At 38.4% G+C, this 22802-nt stretch overlaps 1 protein-coding gene across 1 annotated transcript; it reads left to right on the top strand.

The window, feature by feature from the left end:
• The first annotated feature begins 436 nt into the window (after positions 1 to 436).
• Positions 437 to 17531, top strand: LOC117293907 (L-aminoadipate-semialdehyde dehydrogenase-phosphopantetheinyl transferase-like). Its single transcript, XM_033776385.1, has 5 exons — positions 437 to 1120; positions 1505 to 1739; positions 3011 to 3132; positions 3965 to 4183; positions 16512 to 17531. The coding sequence occupies exons 1-5, from the start codon at positions 977 to 979 to the stop codon at positions 16665 to 16667; spliced, it is 876 nt and encodes a 291-aa protein (XP_033632276.1). The 5' UTR covers positions 437 to 976; the 3' UTR covers positions 16668 to 17531.
• Positions 17532 to 22802: the final 5271 nt, after the last annotated feature.

The raw sequence follows: 22802 nt of genomic DNA, 5'->3' as shown, positions 1-22802 counted from the left end.
TGTCTGGATCGCCTTTCGCAGGCTTGTTCTCTGTGTAGTCATATTTTTATTGCCTATTCTTTGTATGTACTGTTTGCCTGGAAATAAATAAATAAATAAATAAAAGGTATATATTCAACATAGAAGGCCTACTACTATCTCCAAGAAAAGGACGACTCATTCAACTAAAGTCACGTACAGTATAACAAAAATCATAAGTCTAGGAACCATACATATTTTCTGGATGAATATCTTTTACTAATCACTTGACAATAATCTGGCTCAATTTTGCTCAATTATGACCCAGTAATTCTCACCAAAAAAAGTATTCTTACATAACGGCTATGACTAAAATAATTGTTGTCTTTACTACAACAAGATTTACAGAAGACCTAAAGAGCGCCCTCATTTGGTAACCGACATTCAATCCCTTCCAATTCAACAGGTGGCGCTGTTTTCTAATAACAAAGATGTCTGCGCCCATCGAAACAAACACGGATGTTTGTGTGCTCTGAACCGGATTTTTAGATTAATCAAATCGTTTGGTTGTCACATTCCTTGAACTAGTATGTGAGTGTCTCCCACAACTGCGTATAGTGACTCCAAGCCTAGTACAGGCAGTAATTTGTTCTCAGACTGCATTGCACAAACTCAAATTTACGTGGGGCAGACAAAGGAAACCAACACTGTTGACAACAGTGTCAAGGACAAGTGTGCGTTGTTGCCGTATAACTTTTTCGGTGTATTCGGACGGTGTGGGCGTGGCGGGACTTAAATTCATCGAACGGACTGCGTGATAGTTGACATTCCAGTCACAACCCTCCAGTGGGGATTCATCTTCAACGGCACACATTTGGCCTTATTAGCTTCCTGGTCCCCTAACACTAACAGTGACACCCTCTGGTCTTCTAGCTTAGTTAAAGCAAAACAAACGGACAAGGATCCAGGGAGAATTCTGCTTCTGCTTCATCTTTTTAAGTATTCATTAATTCATAAAATGGGGAGTGTACGTTGGGCCTTCCGATTCGGTGCCTGGAATCCAACCCAGGCTGAATGGACTCTCGCATCAAGGTGTATTCAACAGGAAGAAAAGGAAAGGATTGGAAAGTTTGTATTCACAAAAGATGGAAAAGCTTCCATGGTGAGATTAAATGTCATTTATGATTTATAAGCACAGTTGTAAATATTTACGTGATGTATCAACTGTATCTTGCACGATATAGGCCTACACATTAATACGTGCACATGAGTGCGTTTTGGGAAAAGTGTGTCTGGCCGATGGATTGAACACTTTCTGCTCATTAAACTGTGTGGAAAAGTTTCCGTATGGCGCCACCACTTTTTCATTCGATATGAAATAATATAGTATCTAATTTACCTCAATGAGATATATCCCTTTTTGTTAAAAAAAGAGTGGAAAAGTGTTGGCTCCATACGGAAAGTTATCCAACTGTGGGGAACCATTCCTTACAAAATGTTTCCCTCTTATTCAAAATGTTGTTTTAAATTGTTTGATTTTTTGTAGGCTGGGAGACTGTTGTTACGGAAAGTGATTACAGATACCCTAAATTTCCCATGGAAAGACATCAGTCTAGCCCGGACCGAGAAAGGCAAACCTTACCTGTGCAATGAATTCATTGCAGATCCCGAATTCTTCCCTAATTTTAACTTCAATGCATCACACCAGGGAGACTTTACTGTGTTGGCTGCCGAGCCAGAGTTCTCATGTGGCATTGATGTTATGAAGGTTGAAAGCAGAGGTGAGTACAGAGGCAGGATTTTAACCTTCGACCTTTGGTCTAGACCTTGAGGCCAGACCTTGTACAAGCCTAGGCTTCCTGTCTGCGACCTCCACATACTGTTATTAAGTTCTACAATGATTCGCCCCTCATATTGTACATGTACAAATGGTATGGAAATAAATCTGAACCTGAACCTGAACCTGTCTAGGCGCCAGGGTGCTACGAAAACAGCTGACAAGAGCACTACATGTATGTTTTTGGGCGCCCTATTTGTCAACTGACCTTATTGATGCCATCTACCTGCCATCTAAGCAATCAAAAGATGACAAAACAAGCAGACAGATTTGTTCTTGCGACACACCAACTCTTCTCACAGCCAACACTCTTCAAAAGTGAGTTTACTCATGGTTGTACACACAAGTTTACTACCTATAGTTACTTCTTTTGATGGAGAAATAAATGTTCAGAGTTAGAAGTGAGAGGCAGGAAACCTAACCTAAGCCAAAATAAAAACCCACCTAGAGGTGCCCTTACCTGGAGTTCAAAAAGAGGTTGTTCATTGGCCAATAGTGTGCGCCTGACATTTTTCAAACGGTATACTCTTCAGTAAACTCTGCTCATCTTCAATCTGCTGAAGACAAGCAGAGTTTACTGATTGAAACGTCGAGAACACACCGGCTCTTTGCAGTGCCAACAGAACACACCCACAAAATATCAACTCGCTGCTCGTATTACATTTTTGTTCACACTGCCATCCCCCTATGGAGCAGTCTTCCAGTTCCTTTTGTTGGCAACATCACTGAGGATTCAGTCCTTCAATTGCTGCATGAATGAACACCCTCTTATATAAATCAGCAGAGTGTTTCCTTGATACTATTTATCTCTGTTTTCTGTTAAATACTTGTCTAGCAACTCTGAGCTGCAGTGAGTCATTTTATTAGCCAATCAGAGTTCTTCTTTTGAGAGCCTTCAGTCTGATTCTATTTTTCAGTCTGTTCATTTATCTTTTATTCACACTTGAAAACATACGAACGAAAAAAAAAAGAAAAAAAAAGGGGGGAAACATTGGTTGGATTTGAGGAGACGGGTTTTGTTCCACCACTCTGTAACTGTACTCGCACAAACTTGTACCTATCAAATCTTTACCACTTATTCCACAGAGGAAGTGCCTTCAAAATAAGTGTGATGTAATTTTAAAGAACAAGTACAGAGATTTCATTGTTTAGTCGTCGCTTCTGCACCTTTCAAAATATAATCTTTGATTTACTTTTTATTTTATAAATCCGAAGGAACTCCAGATATCCCAGAGTTTTTCCGTATCATGACAAAGCAGTTTACTCCCCATGAATGGACAGTTGTGAAGGCAGAGGGCACAGAGTGGAAACAACTAGAAATGTTTTACAGATTCTGGGTAAGTGATTAGGGTGGCAACTTGTGAAATTAGACCCAATTTTAAAAAGCTAGAGTAGCAAAAACATTAGCTAAGCACAAACCACTGATGCTTACCTGAACTGGGTTTCCAGCCAAAATGCCAATTCATATATGTACCATTTTTGGCTGGTTTCAAGCAACTTGTTGCTTAGCCCTTAGTCTTTTTTAGGGGAAATGTAATGCATGAGTGTGATGAGTTTTTGGCCAATAAGAATGCACAATTACACGCAGCGTGCACACAGAAATGTGTAATAGTTTCTGCTTTAAGGAGTTATAGAAAGTTGTTCACTGTATGGGTGACATTACACCGATCGTATGATTCAAGGAACTGAGCTTTGGCTTTGGCTTAGGATGACTTAAAGGCAGTGGACACTATTGGTAATTACTCAAAATAAATGTTAGCATAAAAACTTACTTGTTAGCAACCATTGGAGAGCTGTTGATAGTATAAAACATTGTGAGAAGCGGCGCCCTCTGAAGTCACATAGTTTTTAAGAAAGAAGTATTTTCTGACTAAAATTTTTGAGTTTGAATTCAAGACCTCAGATTTAGATTTTGAGGTCTCGAGATCAAACATCTTGAAAGCACACAACTTGTGCGACAAGGTTTTTTTTTCTTCCATTATTCTCTTGCAACTTCGATGACCAATTGGGTTAAAATTTTCACAGATTTGTTATTTTATACATTATGTTGAGGGTGTACAACAAGTGAGAAGACTGGTCTTTGACAACTACCGATAGTGTCCAGTGTCTTTAATAGTTGTGATAAATGCCCAATCTATTTGTATAATTTTTAACTTGTAATCATTTCAGTGCTTGAAAGAAAGTTACATCAAGGCCATCGGAATCGGTTTAGGGTTTAATCTGCAGAGGATTGAATTCCATCCGAAGACACTTGCTCTACAGCAAGGAGTTGTCACAACGGATACAGAGTTTTATCTTGACGGCAAACTCGATACCACATGGGCTTATCACGAATCTAAGCTGGACGATCTTCATTTTGTATGTGTTGCCCTCAAGAAACCACATGGGGTGAGTCCTGATTTTTTTTTTTTAGCCCTTTACCTGGATTGCACATACTGTCCTTCGACCGCCATATTTGATTATGATCATCGGTTAGCATCATGCATTTATGCACTGGCTGCCTGACTGGTGAGAAGCTGTCAAATAGACCGATCTTGGGCTGCCACTTCTGCCTCCTCCATTCCATTGACCCCCCAGTGCCCAGTCTGGAGAGGTCCCTCTGGGATAACATTTGTCAGTGTTCTTATTTTGGTGATGAAAATTGTAAAAAGTGCACGGGTATACCTCTCAACCAATAATAGCCTTGCACTTGTGCACATTTCATCAAAGATGATGGGTAATGAGGTCATGTGCAATCCATCTATAGTTGTATCACCAAAGGGTTCCAGGGGGCAGGGGGCAACTGCTCTCCCGTATTTGGACAAAATAGAGCAAATTAAGTTTGTGTACAGCATGAACAAAATAAGTTTGTAAGAGACAGCAATAAAAACAATTTTCACCTGGTTTTGGAAGTAAGATTAAATGATTTTATCTGTGTACAGTTTTTGGCAAATTAACCCCGCTTCCCCCTTTAGCCAAAGGGGTTCACTAATGATTAACTCTAACCCCTGAGTGTCTTTGGCGAGAGACCCTCCCATAATCCTTCAAAATGCTCTACTCAGTGATAAAACCAAGGGTGCGTTTTGGCCATCGTATTAACCGATAACTGTTTCGGTAATTGGCCAGTGATTAACCATGGCCAACTCAACTGAAACAGTTATTGGTTACGACCGCCAAAGCTTTCCCCAAGTGTTTGGACTTGGGTATGATTGGTATGTCTGTTTCTGTGATAGGCAATTGTTTTTGGTATCAGCAGTCCCAAACCGGTTTGGACATCTTTCTGAACTTTACTGCAGAACTTGGGACCGTTGGGTTAAAGTTGTGTTTAAATTATTTTGCCTGCCTGTGATTGCGTAATATCTGATGCCTTTAAATCGGCTTAATAGCCATTTTTCCCAACGCAAAAGATTGTATTCATCATCCATGATACTTTTGATCTTATAATGCTATCATATTGTTCACAAAAAATACCTATCGTATCATAATGTTTACCATTTGCCCTGGTAATCGCACTAGAGTTTGGGAAAGTGGGAAAAGTAAGATTTTAATATACTTTAAAATGATCGTTTTTCTTTTATATTAAATAGTGATGCAATCATGAATAGCCTGTGGCTCTTTTCTTAATCTAGGCCAGTAATGTTATCTTCGTGCATATATCTGTAATTTCATCCATCCTCTACTTAGATCTGCTGCCCTCAGTGGTTGAGATTAAAGAAGTGCTGAAGTCAATAACAATGAGGGCGCACTTTACCTTCACCACAAAATATATTGTATTCATACTGAACATCCAATTAATGGGCAATAGATAGTTGTACTGTTCTCTGTGGTTGTACTCTGTGGTTATAATCTTGATTTTGTGTTATGAAACTATGCTGTTGTGCTTGGAGATTGGTGAGCTAAATGGGAAGGTTCACGTTTGTTAATTGTCAAAGACCAGTCTTCTCACTTTGTGTATCCCAACATAAGCATAAAATAACAAGCCTGTGAAAATTTGAGCTAAATTGGTCATCGAAGTTGCGAGAAAATGATGAAAGAAAAAACACCCTTGTTGGACGAATTTGTGTGCTTTCAGATATGAATAAAAAACTTCTGGCTAGAAGTCTTGTATTATTGTAGTGAGAAATTACCTCTTTCTTAAAATCTTTGCTACTTCAGAGGGAGCCATTTCTCACAATGTTTTTTACTATCAACAGCTCTCCAATGCTCGTTACCAAGTCAGTTTTTAAGTTAATATTTGTTTTGAGTTATTACCAAACGTGTACCTTCCCTTGATGAGGCTCTGTTTGGCAGTGCTGAGCATTAATTTGGTGCTCTAGATATGTGCCCTTTACCGTTAAAGACATATCTTTGAATTACCTTAAGTATGTTTCTTGGAGATTCATAAACTACACGATAATGATTGACTGTGGGAGGGGTAGCTATCAAGTACATAATGCATTAATTCTGGTATGATGTGGGTGTGAACCATCAAAAGCATAACATTGACTCTGTTATGGAGGGGAGGGGGCAACCATTAAATCCAAAGTTAATTGATTCTTTAAGGGGTGGTCTTGAACCATCAAATAAATACCTTGGAGGGGATGTGAACCATCAAATGCATTTCTTGGGGGGCGGGGGGCGTAAACAATCAACATCAAATACATAATGCACTGATTCTGGGAAGGGTGCGCAGGAACCATCAAGTAACATGCATTGGTACTGGGAGGGAGGGGGTGGAGTTAACCAACCCACCAAATACTTTATTAAGATTGTTTGTTTGTGTGTTGGAGGGGTGGACGGGAGATTGAGTTAACCATGTTGTTTTGTTCAGATATTTTGTTTTCAATGGAGTATTTGCAGTGTGAAGGAAACACTGATGCTATTTTACAACCAATAGAATTTGCAACTTTGTCCTTGAATTAATGCAATTAATGTACCAGCATCTTAAGTCTTTCTTTGAGGTGGTACCAGCATCTTAAGTCTTGTTAAAAGTCGCCACTTATATTTCAATCTCTTTGTCAGTTTCATTAGACTCGAAGAGTAAACATACCAGCAGATATTATCAATTTCCGTAGGATAGACGCCCGGAGAATTTTCAAAGTCGTCTTGTACATTGTCTTATATGAAATAAAAGTAAATGACGCAGAACATAAACAAAACATTACCATGCACAATGTCATTTCTGTCAGGCATGTTGTTGTTTGAATGTAACTGCTTTGATGAATCGCGTGTCTGAGATGAGTGCATTTCTAAACAACAATAGCTTGAAAGCTTTTTGATTTCAGCAATTATATGCGGCAATAATGTGCACAGAGGATGGCCTCCTCTTTTTTAATTAGTCCTTTGGTTAGGATGGGAAGAGAGAGAGAGAGGGGGAGGGGGAGTTAAAAAGCGCTCTTAATTTGTCAAGGTCGGGCTACCTCTCTGCATATCTACACTTAGAGGCACTGGACACGTTTGGTTGTTGTCAAAGACCAGTCTTCTCACTTGGTGCATCTCAACATATGCATACAGTAACATATGCATACAGTAACATCTGTGGAAATTTGAACTCATTATTGTTCATTTAAATACTAGAGAAAAAAACACCATTGGTGCACAAATTTGTGTACTTCAAACACATAAAAGGCTGCAGGCAGGCCTGAAGTTTTTCAATATTTGAGTGAGAAATATTACACTTTTCTCTAAAAGTACGCTTTGCTTCAGAGGGAGCCGTTTCTCACAATGTTTTATACCGTCCCCGTTGCTCGTTACCAATTAAGTGTTTATGTAACAATTGTTTTGGGTAAATACCAATAGTGTCAAGTGCCTTTGGAATGAAAAAACAAATTAAAAAAAAAAAAAAATAGTCACTCGTCCTGCTGCTGGTCGAGAAAACCAACGCCAAATTTGTAATATCTCCCCACCGTTAAACAAGCTTAGTTAAAGGCTATACTATTTTTAATCATTGAAACATATGTGGCGTCACCGATGAGATTGACAAAACACTGCATTATGAAATTCCTTTGGAAGTGCCCCTCTTTGAAAACCAGCTGTTTTTTTATGGGCAATTAGATACTGGCATCGTTTTGGATTGCTGTGTATATACCGAGGTAGCTGATATTGCTCTTCATCAGTTCAGACCGCTATACATAATATTCCCCGGGCTCGGTCGTCTTGTCAATGTCATCTTCATACATGTGATGATGATGGTCGCAGGTGGATTTAACAATCTGTAAATGACATCTATTCATTAACACAACACAACAAAATGTGGTCAGACAATAAGATAAGATTTGGGATTGTAATTGGTGCAAAGATGATAAATGATGATGACAATGCCCTCGTGGGGGAGGTCAAAGGTCGACATGTCTTCTGATGTCCCGGCAGGTGTCGTGTATTGATGAGTTTCATGTCCTGTTGTGTTTTCGTTATATTAATAACACATTTCAAGCTGTTGATACAGGATACAATGTTACTTTAACAATTAACGATCGTGGTGACATTATTAACACCCGCCCGTCTCAAGGGGGATGGTTTTTAATTGTTTTCACAAGGGGACTACACAGCTGCCATGGGAGGTGAAGATGATAATTTACCCGGAACAAAATCAACTGAATTGTACTTAAAACTAATTCAGAAAAGTCATTTAGATATGATCGATCAGTCAGCCAATGAAAGACCAATTCTCCCTTCATCTGGAATATTCATTATCAATTTATTCCAACCTCCGTTTTTATTAGTTGTGGTAATTCATGATCGAGGGAGTAAGTTCACAGAATGTAATCACATAATAATATCGAAGTCTTATAGCGCACGTATCCACCAAACAAATTACTCAAAGCGCTGAGTATTATACAAACTCTCAGACAGATTATTACAGTGCTGAATTCTGAGACCCAATTATGTACATTGTTGTAGCACCTTATATATAAGGCATTCAGCAGCCACGGCCAGGAACACCGGGGCGAACCCCTTCTCTTTTCGATGAAGTTTGGCACAGGCAGAGTTAGTCACTTGATCTTAGGTACGTGGCCCCCATTGGCCTGGAATTACAAAGAGAACAACGTGGGAGGTGGGGCATGGCCTATGTTGCCACTGGTCTTGGCCTTGGTGCCCCTTCAAAAGTTTCCCACATACTTTAAGATTTCCCCTATTAATGGAATTGTGAGGCCTGATACTTCACGAAGGCAACGAAGGCGATTGCCTCCAAGCCCACAGTTTTCTAAATGCCTTGGTGCCCTTGAAACAATATCCTCACAGGGTTCCCTTTACCAAAAGGTTCTATGCAAATTGAAAATGGCCTTGCCCTCTCAAAGGTTCAATTCCAGGCCTGCTCCTAGACCGTCTTGGGGTCTTCGTCCTTTTTTTTTTTTGCCACTGTCAAACAACATCCCGTTTGGATGAATCGAGCGGGTTTTACCTCATCATTATTTCAGTTGATTCACAATAGACCAACTGTATACGAGCAGTATATCTGTTTTAACATGTCAATATTATGTTATGTGCTCATATCTATTAATGTGTGCATTCTATTTGACACTTCGCCATGAGCGCCATGCCTGGGCGCTCTACAAGAAGCCACTATTATTAGTATTTAATATTTACGGGTAAATTTTAACACATTTGTGATTGCCTTGAATGTGCACTTACTGGAAAGTAACATCCATTTTTTAACCCATGTTCGTTATAAACTCAGTCTTGTCTGCCCTTTGGCTGACAATGTGTTCTTCGTTGTCGAAACTAATGGAAATGTAATATGACATGTTCCGACCGGGAGTTTTGTCATTAATTTTCAAATTTGGACCCATTTGAGGTTGATTGTATTACACAGGAAGCTTCGCTTAGTAGTAATTGCAATTAACATTAGTGTGGATGCAAACTCAAAGAGACAAATTAATAGTGACTTCAAATTAGGGAGGTAGAACACTGTAGAAATCAGAGATAATGGTAAGGACCTTGAGTGTAATAAACCTATGCCCAGGTCTCCTGACGATGACATAGGGGGAGCTAGTCGAAACGTTGAGACCAATTCAAGAACTGACTCCGCGGTAGTGCAGTTAATTACGATCCTATAAGCTAAAGAAGTAGTCCCAGCCAATGTTCGATAACCATCCGCCCTAGTAGTAGTTAAAAAGCAGGACATTTCTTTTCAGAACTGAGAAGTATCCGGAACAACCGATAAATCTACTCCACGGTAGTAGAATAAAGAAAGACAGTTCTCTACTAAGAACAAACTCTACCTGGCAAGTAGATACACACACGGTGTTACCGCAAACCAAATATATATTGATACCTCACCGTGCAATGCCTCAAATCCTATAAACCTGAAACCTCTTGTATGAGCAGAGTATAGCTGAGTGCCGTACGTCCGAAATGTTGGTAATAATAAGAACATTTAAAAGTAAGCAATAAATATCATAAATAATCGACCAAGACGTGAATGTTTAACGAATCACCCGATAATGAAAAATATTCAAAACGAAAATATGCAGGTCTGTGGTGTGCCTGTAGACACTTTCTGTCGTGGTATCAAGTTAATATCATGATATCTCTGAATCATAAGACAGTTATTTTCTGTTGCCTCATTTCTGTGTTCTTGAGAGATGCTTTATGCAAACAAACGATACCAACTTTATTTAGCTTTCGACTAGGTCACACATAAATGTTTACGACAATTTTAAGATAGATAATCCAAAAGCTATACTCCAAACCCAACAAAACAGACAAACCATTTGTGAAAAATTTCAAAAACAAAGCCTGTTTTGTGATTGAAATATTTTCATTCGGCTGAGCTGGATGTCTGAATTGAGCTAAAGCAAAAAGCTTATTTGTCCCATTGTCTGCCACCACCAGGCAAAACGCATGATCCACTTCCCTCAGATTGTGTCTATAGTGTGAATGAATGTCACGGGGAACAGCCACAGTTTCATTATCATAGTGTTATTTAATTTTACATGTTACATTAATAAATTCAAATGACAAGTATGTAGTATTCTCTGAAGTTCAGGAATACTCCCATTCGAGAGGGAATTAATGGTCGTTGTTGTGTTCCAAGATGCTCCGACTGTTGGCAACATACAGTAGTTCCAGCAGTCGCAGTGTGAATTACATTTATTGTCAAAGCTGTAAATTTGTTTATTTCTTTTACTGCACTTGGCCTGTGTATTATTTTTGTGTGGACATTTGTAAGAGGCTCTATTCATAAAAAAAACATTGAATGGTTTTCATTATGATTTGTATTTATTAAAGATAACTTTGTTTTCGTAGATTACTTTTGGAACAGTTAAGGGGGTTATAAAAACAAAAAGGTAAGACAAATTAAACAACAGCTACAAGAACAACATCCAGAAATATCAACAACAATAAAATACCAACATAATTAATAGCAGCAGCAACACACAGATATTTATTTTTTGTCTCTATTCATTTGCCCAAAATAACCACTCCTGTATAAACCCATTAGCTGCAAATTGATTATGACGCCATAAACTGTTCACTTTTCTGAAATTGTACGTCCTTTTATTATTTTATTTTTTAATATCCCTTGTGTCTGGGTTGATGGAATTGTGTGTTTGTTGTTATTCCTTGAGGCTGTTTTTCAGCAAGAGGTTCCGACGTCAGAAGTCTGCAAATGCAATTTGTGAATATTTAATTAATTACCCCATTACCAAAGTTGTTTTTCCTCCAAAACAATAGAACGTATTAGAGTATCTTTTTTAATAGACCTGTTAGTATTCTTAAGTAGAGATAGAGCAACCACTAATTAATATTGTGTAATTATGATCCTTTAATGAGGGTTTGTTTCATTACGGATGACTTAGTATTCCCGATTGTTTTTCAGATGTAAATATTATTATATATGATCAAATTTCGCTGATAACAAAAAGGGGTACAAGGTTGAGTGTAACGAGGTAAAGAGACTATTTATCCTGTCTGGTGAACTGCATGCGTGTCATAGGACTTTGTCACGCATAAGCTGCAAAATATATGCTGCAAAATATATGCTGCAACTAGGTGGACACAGAAAGTGGTTAAAACAGTGGAATTTTTACTGGGACTCTACGTCAGTTTGACTCATTTTTAGGTCAATTTTACACAGAATCCTGGTCACAGTGACCCTGTACATGCAGTAGGTCAGGGCAGGACTATTATACGATCAGGATTTTGATCATTTCGGACGCGATTTGTTTTGAAAGTGTTATGCCCGATAGTTTACCGGATGAACATTTATTATTTTGTTTTACCAATATTTACACCGATGTGCGCATGAATGCTGTGAGAAAAAAAAATCCAGGCATATAACTCGGCTGGGGGTCAAACCCACGACATTTGCCAATCAAGAGCCGGGCCCAATTTCATGGCTCTGTACGCACGCACAGAAGCCAAAATTCGCCGCTAACCCGTGAAATACGCTTGTCGTAAGCACAGAACTCCCTGCTTCCGTAAGCGCCGATTATGTGCTTACGGTAAGCAGAGCCATGAAGTTGGGCCCAGTAAACCAACAATACCAACGGGACTGCCCGGTATACTTTCTACTTTGAAGTAAACAGGCATAAACAAACCATACTTTACCAGTGCCTCAACTTTAAGACGGTTTACTTTATCAACCGCTGCTCTAAGAAGCTCATCCTCTCAACAAAAATCTGGCAATAACCACAAGTATCCTGAAGCGTTGCTTAAGATATCCCACCACAAGGGGGATATCCAAGTATAAAAACCCGTCTTCAAATTGAGGTTTAAGATAATTCATGTTTTAATCTCTTTATATGTCTCGTCGTGATCTTTGTCTTGGAATCAGATTAACTTAAAGGGAAGATATTCGTTCTCAGTAATCGTCATATACCAGTCTTCTCACTTGGTGTATCCCAACATATCCAAAAAATACCAACACCTGTGAAAATTGTTGCTCAGTTGGTCATCGAATTTGCAAGAAAATGATGAAAGAAAAGACACATTTTTGTTGTTCAAGTGCTTTCAGTAGGTAAAAATACAGGCTTCGCCTGAAGGTTTTGATTATTTGAGTGAGAAATTACCTCTTTATCAAAATCTACGTTACTTCAGAGGGAACCGTTTCTCACAATGTGTTATCAACACTCTGTGCTCGTTACCAAACGCTTGTAAGCTAATATGTATTCTTTCGTAATTACCAAATGTGAACAGTGCATTTAAAGGGAAGGTGTACGTTTGGCAATCACTCTTAAAAAATATTGTCAATACAAACTTTTGGTTTATTTAGAAGCCTACAGCAAGCTTCCGATAGTATAAATCATGTTGAGAAACATTTCACTTCGAAAGAATGTGGTTATGTAAAAAGATATCAGTGTTTTCCCCCAACTTAAGTATTCCTTGTGGACATACTCACTCCGGATTTTCGGCGATATATCAGAAATTTTGATGACCACTTTTTGAAATGAGATTTTCACAGGTTAGTTAATGTATAGGTTAAACAATCGAAAGGCTCCCAAAACTAAGGGTACAATGCTTTTAAGGTTGCCATTATCTCCAGATATTGTCTGTTGGCAAAGATTTGGATTTACGTGTACTGTCGAAACCAAACGGGCACCTCGAGGCTTACATGCTAGGCATGTTAAAAAAGCAAGTGATGAAGGAGACACCAAGTGGACATATCGCCCCATCCTTTATCGCCCCCATTTAATCAGAAATATTACGAACATGTCTAGTAACAGGATGTAAGAATTTGGGTGAATCTGGGTCTTCTTGGTGCCAGTGAGATTTTCAATCAACTTTTTTAAAGAGGTTGGTGTCTTGCTGTTCGATTTTAAAGAAAGTGTGCCCAGTGGTCCTAAGCTGGAAGGGATTTTAAGTATCCGTTGCACAAGATTGGACTAAATCTGGAGTAACGTCTTGTACAAGATTTGTATTTATAGATCAGTCAGTCTTGATATTGCAGAATATTACTCTCCGGGAATAAAACTCTGGACTTAAAATTCATCATGTATAATCAAACTTTAGATGGATGGGCCCAATTTCACAATTTCAGCACAAAAAGCAGCTAAGCACAACAAAATTATGCTTACCAGAATTAGGTTACCGGACAAACTACCGTGTTGCATGCTAAATATGTGACTGGTACCCTGTTCGTTTCGGCTTTTAGCAGAAATGTGTCTACTAGCAGTATTTTCTGCTTTAGCCGCTCTACCAAATTGGGCCAAGGCTGATGGGTAAGAACATTTTAATTGACTGGGTGATTGTGGCTTGATCATACTTTGGATGTGTCTGGTGCACTTTTTATCATTCTGAGTTGCACTTTGTGTCCTACAGAGCAAAACTCAATTCTCCGTAGCTTCATTTTCCCCGTAGTAGTACGGGCTGGTATTATTATTTTCTTACGGGTTTGTTCTGTTGAGGGAAACGGCATGGAATATTGGTTATGTCCATGATCAAGTGAATGTGCAGCTCTTACTTTGTAAAAGAAAACAGCACTGTACCCCTTTTAAAACATTTCAAATTTTTGTTCGTGAAATTTTTATATATAACAAAAGGATTTTCGTAAGATCAGATTCAACACAAAGACGGACTCAAAATTGGTGGAGTCAACTTCATTACTTTAAAATAAACTGATTTACATGTCACGTCTCAGTCTAAATTCTCCACAAGTTCGGCTTTCCCATGTATCCTTTCAACAAAGCCACCGGCTGGTCCTTACAAGTTTGAATGTTTGCATTCTCCACTATGTGACTTAGCCCCAACCCCAAGGGACTTCGGTTCCAATCCCGCTAGGGCTGTGGCTGATACATGGATTAGGTGTCGTCAAACTCTTAACTGATCAGACTTCAGTTCTGTAGACTTATTGTTTTTTTTCTTCACGTGGACGTAAGCTTCTTAGTTTTAAACACGTCGTCGTTGCTTGTCCTCAAAAGGAGATTTTACCTTTGGTGATCAATAAAGTGATGACCATACAACTTGAAAAACTTACTTTGGTAAAGAAGCGCTCCAGAGCTGTTGATATTATAAAACATTGTTACAAACGACAACATTTGAAGGCATGTAGTTTAAGATAAGGGGGTAATTTTCAAACCAAGATTTGAATCTGAGAAAGGCTTCATGCTTGACAGATAGACCGATTTACATATGTCACGCGTGTCTGTATGCCAAAACACACTACAAACTCGCTTTAAAGTCTTTACCCATATCTGGGTAATTTTGAATTGAAACAGTTTTGGGTCTTACTGACCCTGACACGGATTGAAGAGTTGTCTTCTTCAAATAAATTTCTTGTCATAGTTACTGATGTCTTTATTTCATCTGCTCCCAATAACAATACACTGTACGGGCTTCATACCCTTTTTGATGAATACTCAGCCTTTCTTAAAAACACCGCCACATCATTCTGTCTAAGTTTGACGTCAAATCTTCCCTTCTTCTCAGAACCTTACAGTCTCGATTACCGTTTACTAATTATCCTGTTCTATCTCGAGTCTTTCCATAGCCGCCTTCTCCCATTTCCTGAATATCTAACGACACATCCTCATAAATTATTGAGATCCAAATGCCTCTCTTTCGTCTTCAGCATCCTGGTTTATCTCTTCCTCATCTTGGTGAGATGCTATCTCTTCCAATTTTCTCTTTGGAGGTTATTTTTCTCATACCGAATTCCCTTATTGTAACGTCTTCATTCTGTAACCTGGTGCATTTGTACTCCATGTCAAAAATAATTAGACGGTAATCTACCAACGCCTCCTTCCTGAGAATCAAACTCTGCTCATAATAATTGTAATAATAACGTCTCATTGCGCTTTACAATAGTGCCCTGGGCCCAATTTCATAGAGCTGCTAAGCACAACAATAGCATGACATTTCTTCCTTGATACACAAACAGATCAACCTCTACCCTCGTATACCCCTTTGGGTGAAGAGAAGCAAGTATAGTAAAGGATCTTGCTCAAGTACACAATTGTCAAGACGAGGACCCGAACCCACACTCCGATGACTCAAACAAAGTTCAGGTCAACAACATTCAGTTGACCAAATATTTGACAAAAAAACTTAATTCGATGCTCTTAACCACTTGGCCATCACATTCTGAATATCGTTCTCATTCTATATCCCCTCCTGAACGTATTTTACTTCTCAATTCAATCAATTTATTGTCCATTAAAAAAAAATTGTAAATTAACTTACATGTTAAAACAATGATAAAATCTCTAAAACACAACACTAAATAACACGATCATAATTTTCCATCTTCGTTAACTATTGTCTCTGACCTATCTTATAGGGAAGGACGTTCTGATGCTTCATTATTTAGCCTGTATAACAGGTTTAGTCCCCTCCTCGCTAACATAATACAGACCTGATACTTCACGGAGGAAACCTCAACTTCACCTTCATGCCCCCTGCATGGTCTTGCTTTGGTGCCCTTGATAAGCTCTAGTAGAAATTTACAATTTTCTTACTGAGTGCCCTTTACCTAAGGACAAAATGCCTTGGTGCCCTCGCCCTTTCAAAAACGAAGCATAAAGGCCTGGGCTTATCATCAAGGTTTGCAGGCCCGATACTCCGCGGAGGCAACGAAGGCGATTGCCTTCATGCTCCTGGTTCATTGCCTTGGTGCCCTTGAAATGCTCCAGTAGGAATTTACAATTTCCTTGGTTTCCTCGTCCTTTCAAAAACAAAGCAAACATGCTATGCATGATTCTATAGTCGCTATTACATCCTTCGTGGTGGAAAAACTTCCTGCATGCGTGTCTTCCTCTGGACCACCACCGTCTTCCGACTCTCTGACATCATATTATTTCTTTCCCATTCGTTACAGGTGTCGGATGACATCACTGTTCCTCCGACTGTCTTTAAGGAGTTAAAGTTCCCGGAACTAGTTTCCTCAGCGGAGCCGTTATTGCCAGAAGATGCTTCGTACTGGGAGACGTTTAATAAGAAGGAGGAAAGACCAAAAGGTCTCGATAAGAAATAAATGTAATGATAACATCTCCCCCAAAGTGTCAAGGTCTGAGTCTGACTTTAATGGACTTTAAATTCGATGATTATAAACAAAGTTTAAGGACTTCGCCCCTTTCTGTTGATAGCTTATCTCTGACAGTGGAATTAATTTTGACATGGAATTGAAAGAGATCACTTGCCATCCTGGATGGCACTTGAAAATAATTATCCACCGTGAACATCAAACAAGTTATTATTTTGAGGGTTTGTTTTATACTGGATGACTTCTCACCCCTACCCGAAAAGGTGGGGGCGGCGGACTAAGAAAAAGAAAAGAAAAAAACAGCAAACCAAACAAAACAAACTTTTGTACACGACATAATAACAACACAATTACAGAAGTTGAAGTAATTATTTTAAACTTTCTTGAAGTTCCCTTTCCTGTTTTAAGTGCAGCTCCCACAGTTTAACATGCATGAAACTCATTGCGTAAGAGCTTGCATTCTGCAACTTCCAATGTAGTATATTATGTGGGGGGTTTTCAGGACCATTTTTATCTTTAGTTCGTGGTTCCTTTAAGTCAAAGACCCACACCCTTAGGTTCAATTCATCAGACATAGACCTTCGCTCTCAGGGGCACAGCAATGTTCCTCTCATAAGGGGCCCTTCTATTAGGAAAATGTCTACGTGAACCAATATATTGGAACTTTGCAAACAAAGGGCACCACTGCAAAAGCACAGGGCACCACGGCAATAGATCTTTATCATGCTGCCTCCATCTTGGTCTTGTTCCTTGTCAATAACGAATGCTAATAGTCATTATGCAAATAGGAACCAGACTACTTTCTTCTTCCAGCCTCGGAATGGTTACATTGATATCAATGGTGAAATTTCAAGATGGCTGCACTATGATAAAGGTCTGGGCCCAATTTCATAGAGCTGCTTAAGCAAACATTTTTTCTTAAGCAAAAAAATCCTTGCTTAGTAAAATCAGATTACCGGCCAAGACTTCACTCAATTGTTAGGCTAAGTAAACAACAGCTAAATACCAGTCACAAGCAATGTATATGGCATGAATTTTTGGCCAGTAACATGTGTAAAATAAGCAAGATATTTTCGCGCTTAAGCAAATTTTTTGCTTAAGCAGCTCTATGAAATTGGCCCCTGTTGATGTGCGTTCCGTGGATTATTTCAAGGCCTGATAGGTAGTTACCATAATTGTATTCATTTGGGGTTTTTATGAGTCTTTGTTGAAATTAAGCAAGATTTTTGTCTGTTACCCATCAATCGCCACCACGTACCCCTAAGATGGCTCGTACCTCTAAGATGGGGACATATCATTTCAACGTCTCCAATTAATCTAAGACTCTTCCTATACCTCCGTGCATTTGTTAGCAAATAGCAGAGGTTATGCAGATATTTTTTGAGGCATCTTTATTACAAACGTAAACACTTTGGAGATGGGACAAACAGATACATTGAAAACGAGGTCAAGGAAATTAGATTTCTGGGTTTTTATTTTCTTTTATATGTGAAGAAAAACTATTTCGATAATTAATAAATAAATTTGAAGAGTCTTTATTATTTACAAAAGGATTTCTGTAATAATCAAAGTACATACCGCTGAGATAGTATTTTATTTTTTACAATAAATAGCAATCGGTCACTGTGTTATATAATTTATATATACAAGATATTCTCTATAATGTTAAGATATGAATTCATACACTCTCGTCAAAAAATACTGTCCGGCTCCCTCCAGAGATGCATACATTTAACACATGAGAGACTTAATGAAGTCTAGCTGCTAAGCAGATTGCTTACCGCTAATTTGGTTATAAAGGCAGTGGACACTATATTGGTAATTACTCAAAACAATTGTTAGTATAAAATGTAGGTAAGGGGGAGCTGTTGATGGTATAAAACATTGTGAGAAACGGCTTCTCTGAATTAGCGTAGTTTTCGAGAAAGAGGTAATTTTCCACCAATTTGATTTCGATAACCTCAGATTTAGAATGTGAGGTCTCGAAATCAAGCATCTGAAAGCACACAACTTCGTATGACAAGGGTTTTTTCTTTCATTATTATCTCGCAACTTCGATGACCGATTGAGCTCAAATTTTCACAGGTTTCTTATCTTATGCATGACATACCCCATGTAAGAAGACTGACAACTACTAATAGTGTCCACTGTCTTGAAGCAATTTGCCTGGAAACTGTTTAGTGTATGTACTAGTCGGTAGTTTAGCAAGGTGTCATTTTGGGTTAGGAAACACCCATCAGAACTAAACACATTTCGTGCGTCATTTCTCTTATGTTACAATCTCCCTTGTAATATAAAACTGTGAAAGTATTTTCATTGTTATTAACATTATAATATGCTATTTTCTGACTACAGTTATTGATTTTAACAATATACTATGTTCTATTGTGACAATATTTTGGAAAATTCATACACTTTTTACATTTATAATAAATAGTTCACATTTTGTACAATTAGTTCTTTAAGTACTTGAAGTTTTCGTTTGTTTTACTCAAAGCCTTTGTTAAAGCGAACATTATTATTTACTGTATAATTTAAATATAAAACAGTATTTCTTTTCCAATAGTTAAACATTTTCCGGGAGCATCCTTTAATAATATATTTTCAAAGTTGTTATCAAATCGTGAGACTGTACACTTTTATATATTTTTATTATTCAATTTAAATTTAGTTTTATTCGGAGTCAGGATTAGTCCCCGCTCATTTTGATGTTGCATGAATCAATGTTAATTAAATTTAACAAATTAAAAACCCAACTGATCATTCACAGCAATATTTCATTTGTTAATTTTGTTTATTCCATGAAAACTTCAGCCGCTTTAACAGAACCTCAACGTTACCTCATGATATTTTGATGATATCTTTGCACCTAAACTTGAGAATAAACCCAAAATATAATTCATAAATATTCCCCCTGTACATAGCTATTTTTGTTCTCATGAAATTAACCTTAACAAATAATCATCTTTCGAACAAACTAAATATACTCGTTTTATAACTGGAAGTAGTTTTTTGTTCTTCATATGAACTGATTCACTTTCTTATAAAAAAACACTTCCGTTTTAAAGGCAGTGGACACTTTTGGTAATTGTCAAAGACTAGTCTTCACAGTTGGCGTATCTCAACATATGCATAAAATAACAAACCTGTGAAGTTGCGAGATAATAATGAAAGAAAAAACACCCTTGTCACACGAATTTGTGTGCGTTTAGACGGTTGATTTCGAGACCTACGTCACTTCAGAGGGAGCTGTTTCTCACAATGTTTTATACTATCAACCTCTCCCCATTACTCGTAATCAAGTAAGGTTTTATGATGATAATTATTTTGAGTAATTACCAATAGTGTCCACTGCCTTTAAGACCACTCCCTGTGCAAGTTGATTCTCCTTGCAAAACCACTCACCAAGACCACCCCTTCTATAAAGACCGCCATCTCGGTGAGAATACACCCCTCGCAGTCTATTCTAGGACCACTTTGTTCGAAGATCACACACCCTTAAAGGAAACAGCTATGAGGGTTCTGCCAGTGCTGGTCTGATGTTTGTTTTCTGAAGAAATCCTCTGATCTGGGGTACCACTAGAACAAAGGCAACCTTGTATTATTCTCTATTGTGTAAAGTACCACTGGTTTGCAAAAGCCCACTACCCCTGCAAGAACAATCCCACTCCTTCTTTCTATTAAACCACTTTTATTGTAAGACCACTCCCTGGTAAGACCGCTCTCTTGTAAGACCACTCCCTGGTAAGACCACTCCCTGGTAAGACCACTCCCTTGTAAGACCACTCCATCGTAAGACCACTTCCTCGTAAGACCACTCTCCTTGTAAAACAACTCCCTTGACCACTCCCTAGAAGTCTTCATTGTATTAAAACCACTCCCTTGTAAGATCACTCTTCTTGGTAAGACCACTCCCTCGAAGACCAATCCCCTTGTAAGACCACTCCCTTGACCACTCCCTAGAAGCCTCCCTTGTAAGACCGCTCCCTTGTAAGACCACTCCCCTTTGAGTAAGACCCCTCCCCTTGTAAGACCACTCCTTACAACTGACATCCCGACGGCTTCCCAACCATAACAAACCACCTGCCATTTAATCTCCAATGGAGTCAACTCGTCACTCGTCCCTCTAAATCTTTTAATTCTGATTAACAAGCCATCATCCATCGAGGCTGGCCTCATCACCAAGACTCGCCCTGGGGGATTCCATTGACATTTGACGGGCACTCATCTCATTTTCTCCCCTGATGGGATTATGAGGGGAAAAATTAATTTCATACGCACGGATACGTTTTGTCTTCTAGCGTGACGCCTGTGCCTATGTAGGCTCACACTGACTCTGTGCTACTGCTTCTGAATCACGTTCACCATACGTAGGTGTTGGACTTACAATTGGCTTTGATAAAGGCTGTTAGATAAACGCGACAAGGGAATGACTTTTCAAGTATGAAATGCCGTAATTAGATCTGGGAGTTTCTTGCATGTTGCTTATATCGCCATAGACCACTCACTTGAAAAACAACATGGGATACCACACGGTATAGATATATGTTACTTTATACCGTATTGGACACTATTGGTAATTACCCAAAATAGTTTTTAGCATACAAATGGGGAGCTGTTGATAGTAAATACATTGTTAGAAACGGTTCCCTCTAAAATAACGTAATGTTGAGCCTGAAGCCTTTTGTTAGGCATCTGGGCAGCACACAGATTTGTGCAACACTTTCACTACTATCAATTACACTTTCGATGACAAAAAGAGCCCTTTTTTTTACAGATTTGTTATGTTTTGCATTGGAATACACCAAGTGAGAGTACATGTCTTTGACAATTACCACATGTGTCCAATGCCTTAAAGCCAAACAACTTTGTGATGAAGTAACACAGCTGTGCATGTATAATTTTAATGTATTGAATGCTAATAGCGAAGTAGAGATGGAAGTAGACTGGCCCTTTTTGGTGGTGATTTCCATTGTATTAGGAGGTTTGGTAATGGTACCATTGATAGAGATTCGAAACCAGACCAATGAATTCATTACCGTCGTTTGAGAATATCATTTTTTTTAATAAAAATAATTATTTGTGTTTGTATCGGAATTTGTATTGAGGGAAGAGTGCCAGGTCTCTTTAAAATCGTACATGTCCTACTTAAATTTGATTGACGCAAAAGTGTTTCTCATTGTTGACAATTGACATCTATGATGGTGATGATGAGAAATGATGGTGATGATGATGAAAGGGGTTATGGTGATGATGGTTTAGATGGGATGATGATTGTGATGATTAAGATGTGGATGATGGTAAAGATGGTGATGGTGATGATGACGATGGTGATGATAAAATGGTGATGATTAAGATAGTGATGATTATGATTGTGATGATGGTAATGATTGTGATGGTGATGACTATGATGGTTAAGATGGTGATGATCAACAATAATAGTAATAACATGCATTTATATAGCGCTTAAAACAAGGTTTCTAAGCGCTGATGATTAAGATGGTGATGATGGTTATGATTAAGATGGTGATGGTTGTTAAGATGGTGATTATTAAGATGATGATGATTGAGGTGGTGATGATTCAAGGCAGTGGACACTATTGGTAGCTACTCAAAATAATTATTAGCATAAAACCTTTCTTGGTGACAAGTAATAGGGAGAGGTTGATTGTATAAAACATTGTGAGAAACGGCACTCTCTGAAGTGATATAGTTTTCGAGAAAGAAGTAATAATCCACGAATTTGATTTCGAGACCTCAGATTTAGAACTTGAGCTCTCGAAATCAACCATCTAAACGCACACACCTTCGTGTGACAAGGGTGTTTTTTCTTTCATTAATATCTCGCAAGTTCGATAACCGATTGAGCTCAAATTTGCACAGGTTTGTTATTTTATGTATATGTTGAGATACACCAACTATGAAGGCAAGTCTTTGACAATTACCAATAGTGTCCACTGCCTTTAAGATGGTGATGATTAACAATAATAGTAATAACATGCATTTATACATCGCTTGATACAAGATTTCTAAGCGATGATGATTAAGATGGTGATGATGGTTATGATTAAGATGGTGATGGTTGTTAAGAAGGTGATGATTAAGATGATGATGATTGAGATGGTG

This window comes from Asterias rubens, chromosome 8 (assembly GCF_902459465.1).
Source record: "Asterias rubens chromosome 8, eAstRub1.3, whole genome shotgun sequence".
Taxonomy (NCBI): Eukaryota; Metazoa; Echinodermata; class Asteroidea; order Forcipulatida; family Asteriidae; genus Asterias; species Asterias rubens.
The sequence above is the reverse complement of the archived record's forward strand: the minus strand, read 5'-3'. Positions and strand labels throughout refer to the sequence as shown.

Excerpts from the sequence above, each read along its gene's own strand:
- LOC117293907 (XM_033776385.1), top strand. The coding sequence starts at position 977 with ATGGGGAGTGTACGTTGGGCCTTCCGATTCGGTGCCTGGAATCCAACC. Across the intron at positions 1,121-1,504 it reads AAGATGGAAAAGCTTCCATG|GCTGGGAGACTGTTGTTACG; the intron begins GTGAGATTAAAT and ends GATTTTTTGTAG. Across the intron at positions 1,740-3,010 it reads TATGAAGGTTGAAAGCAGAG|GAACTCCAGATATCCCAGAG; the intron begins GTGAGTACAGAG and ends ATAAATCCGAAG.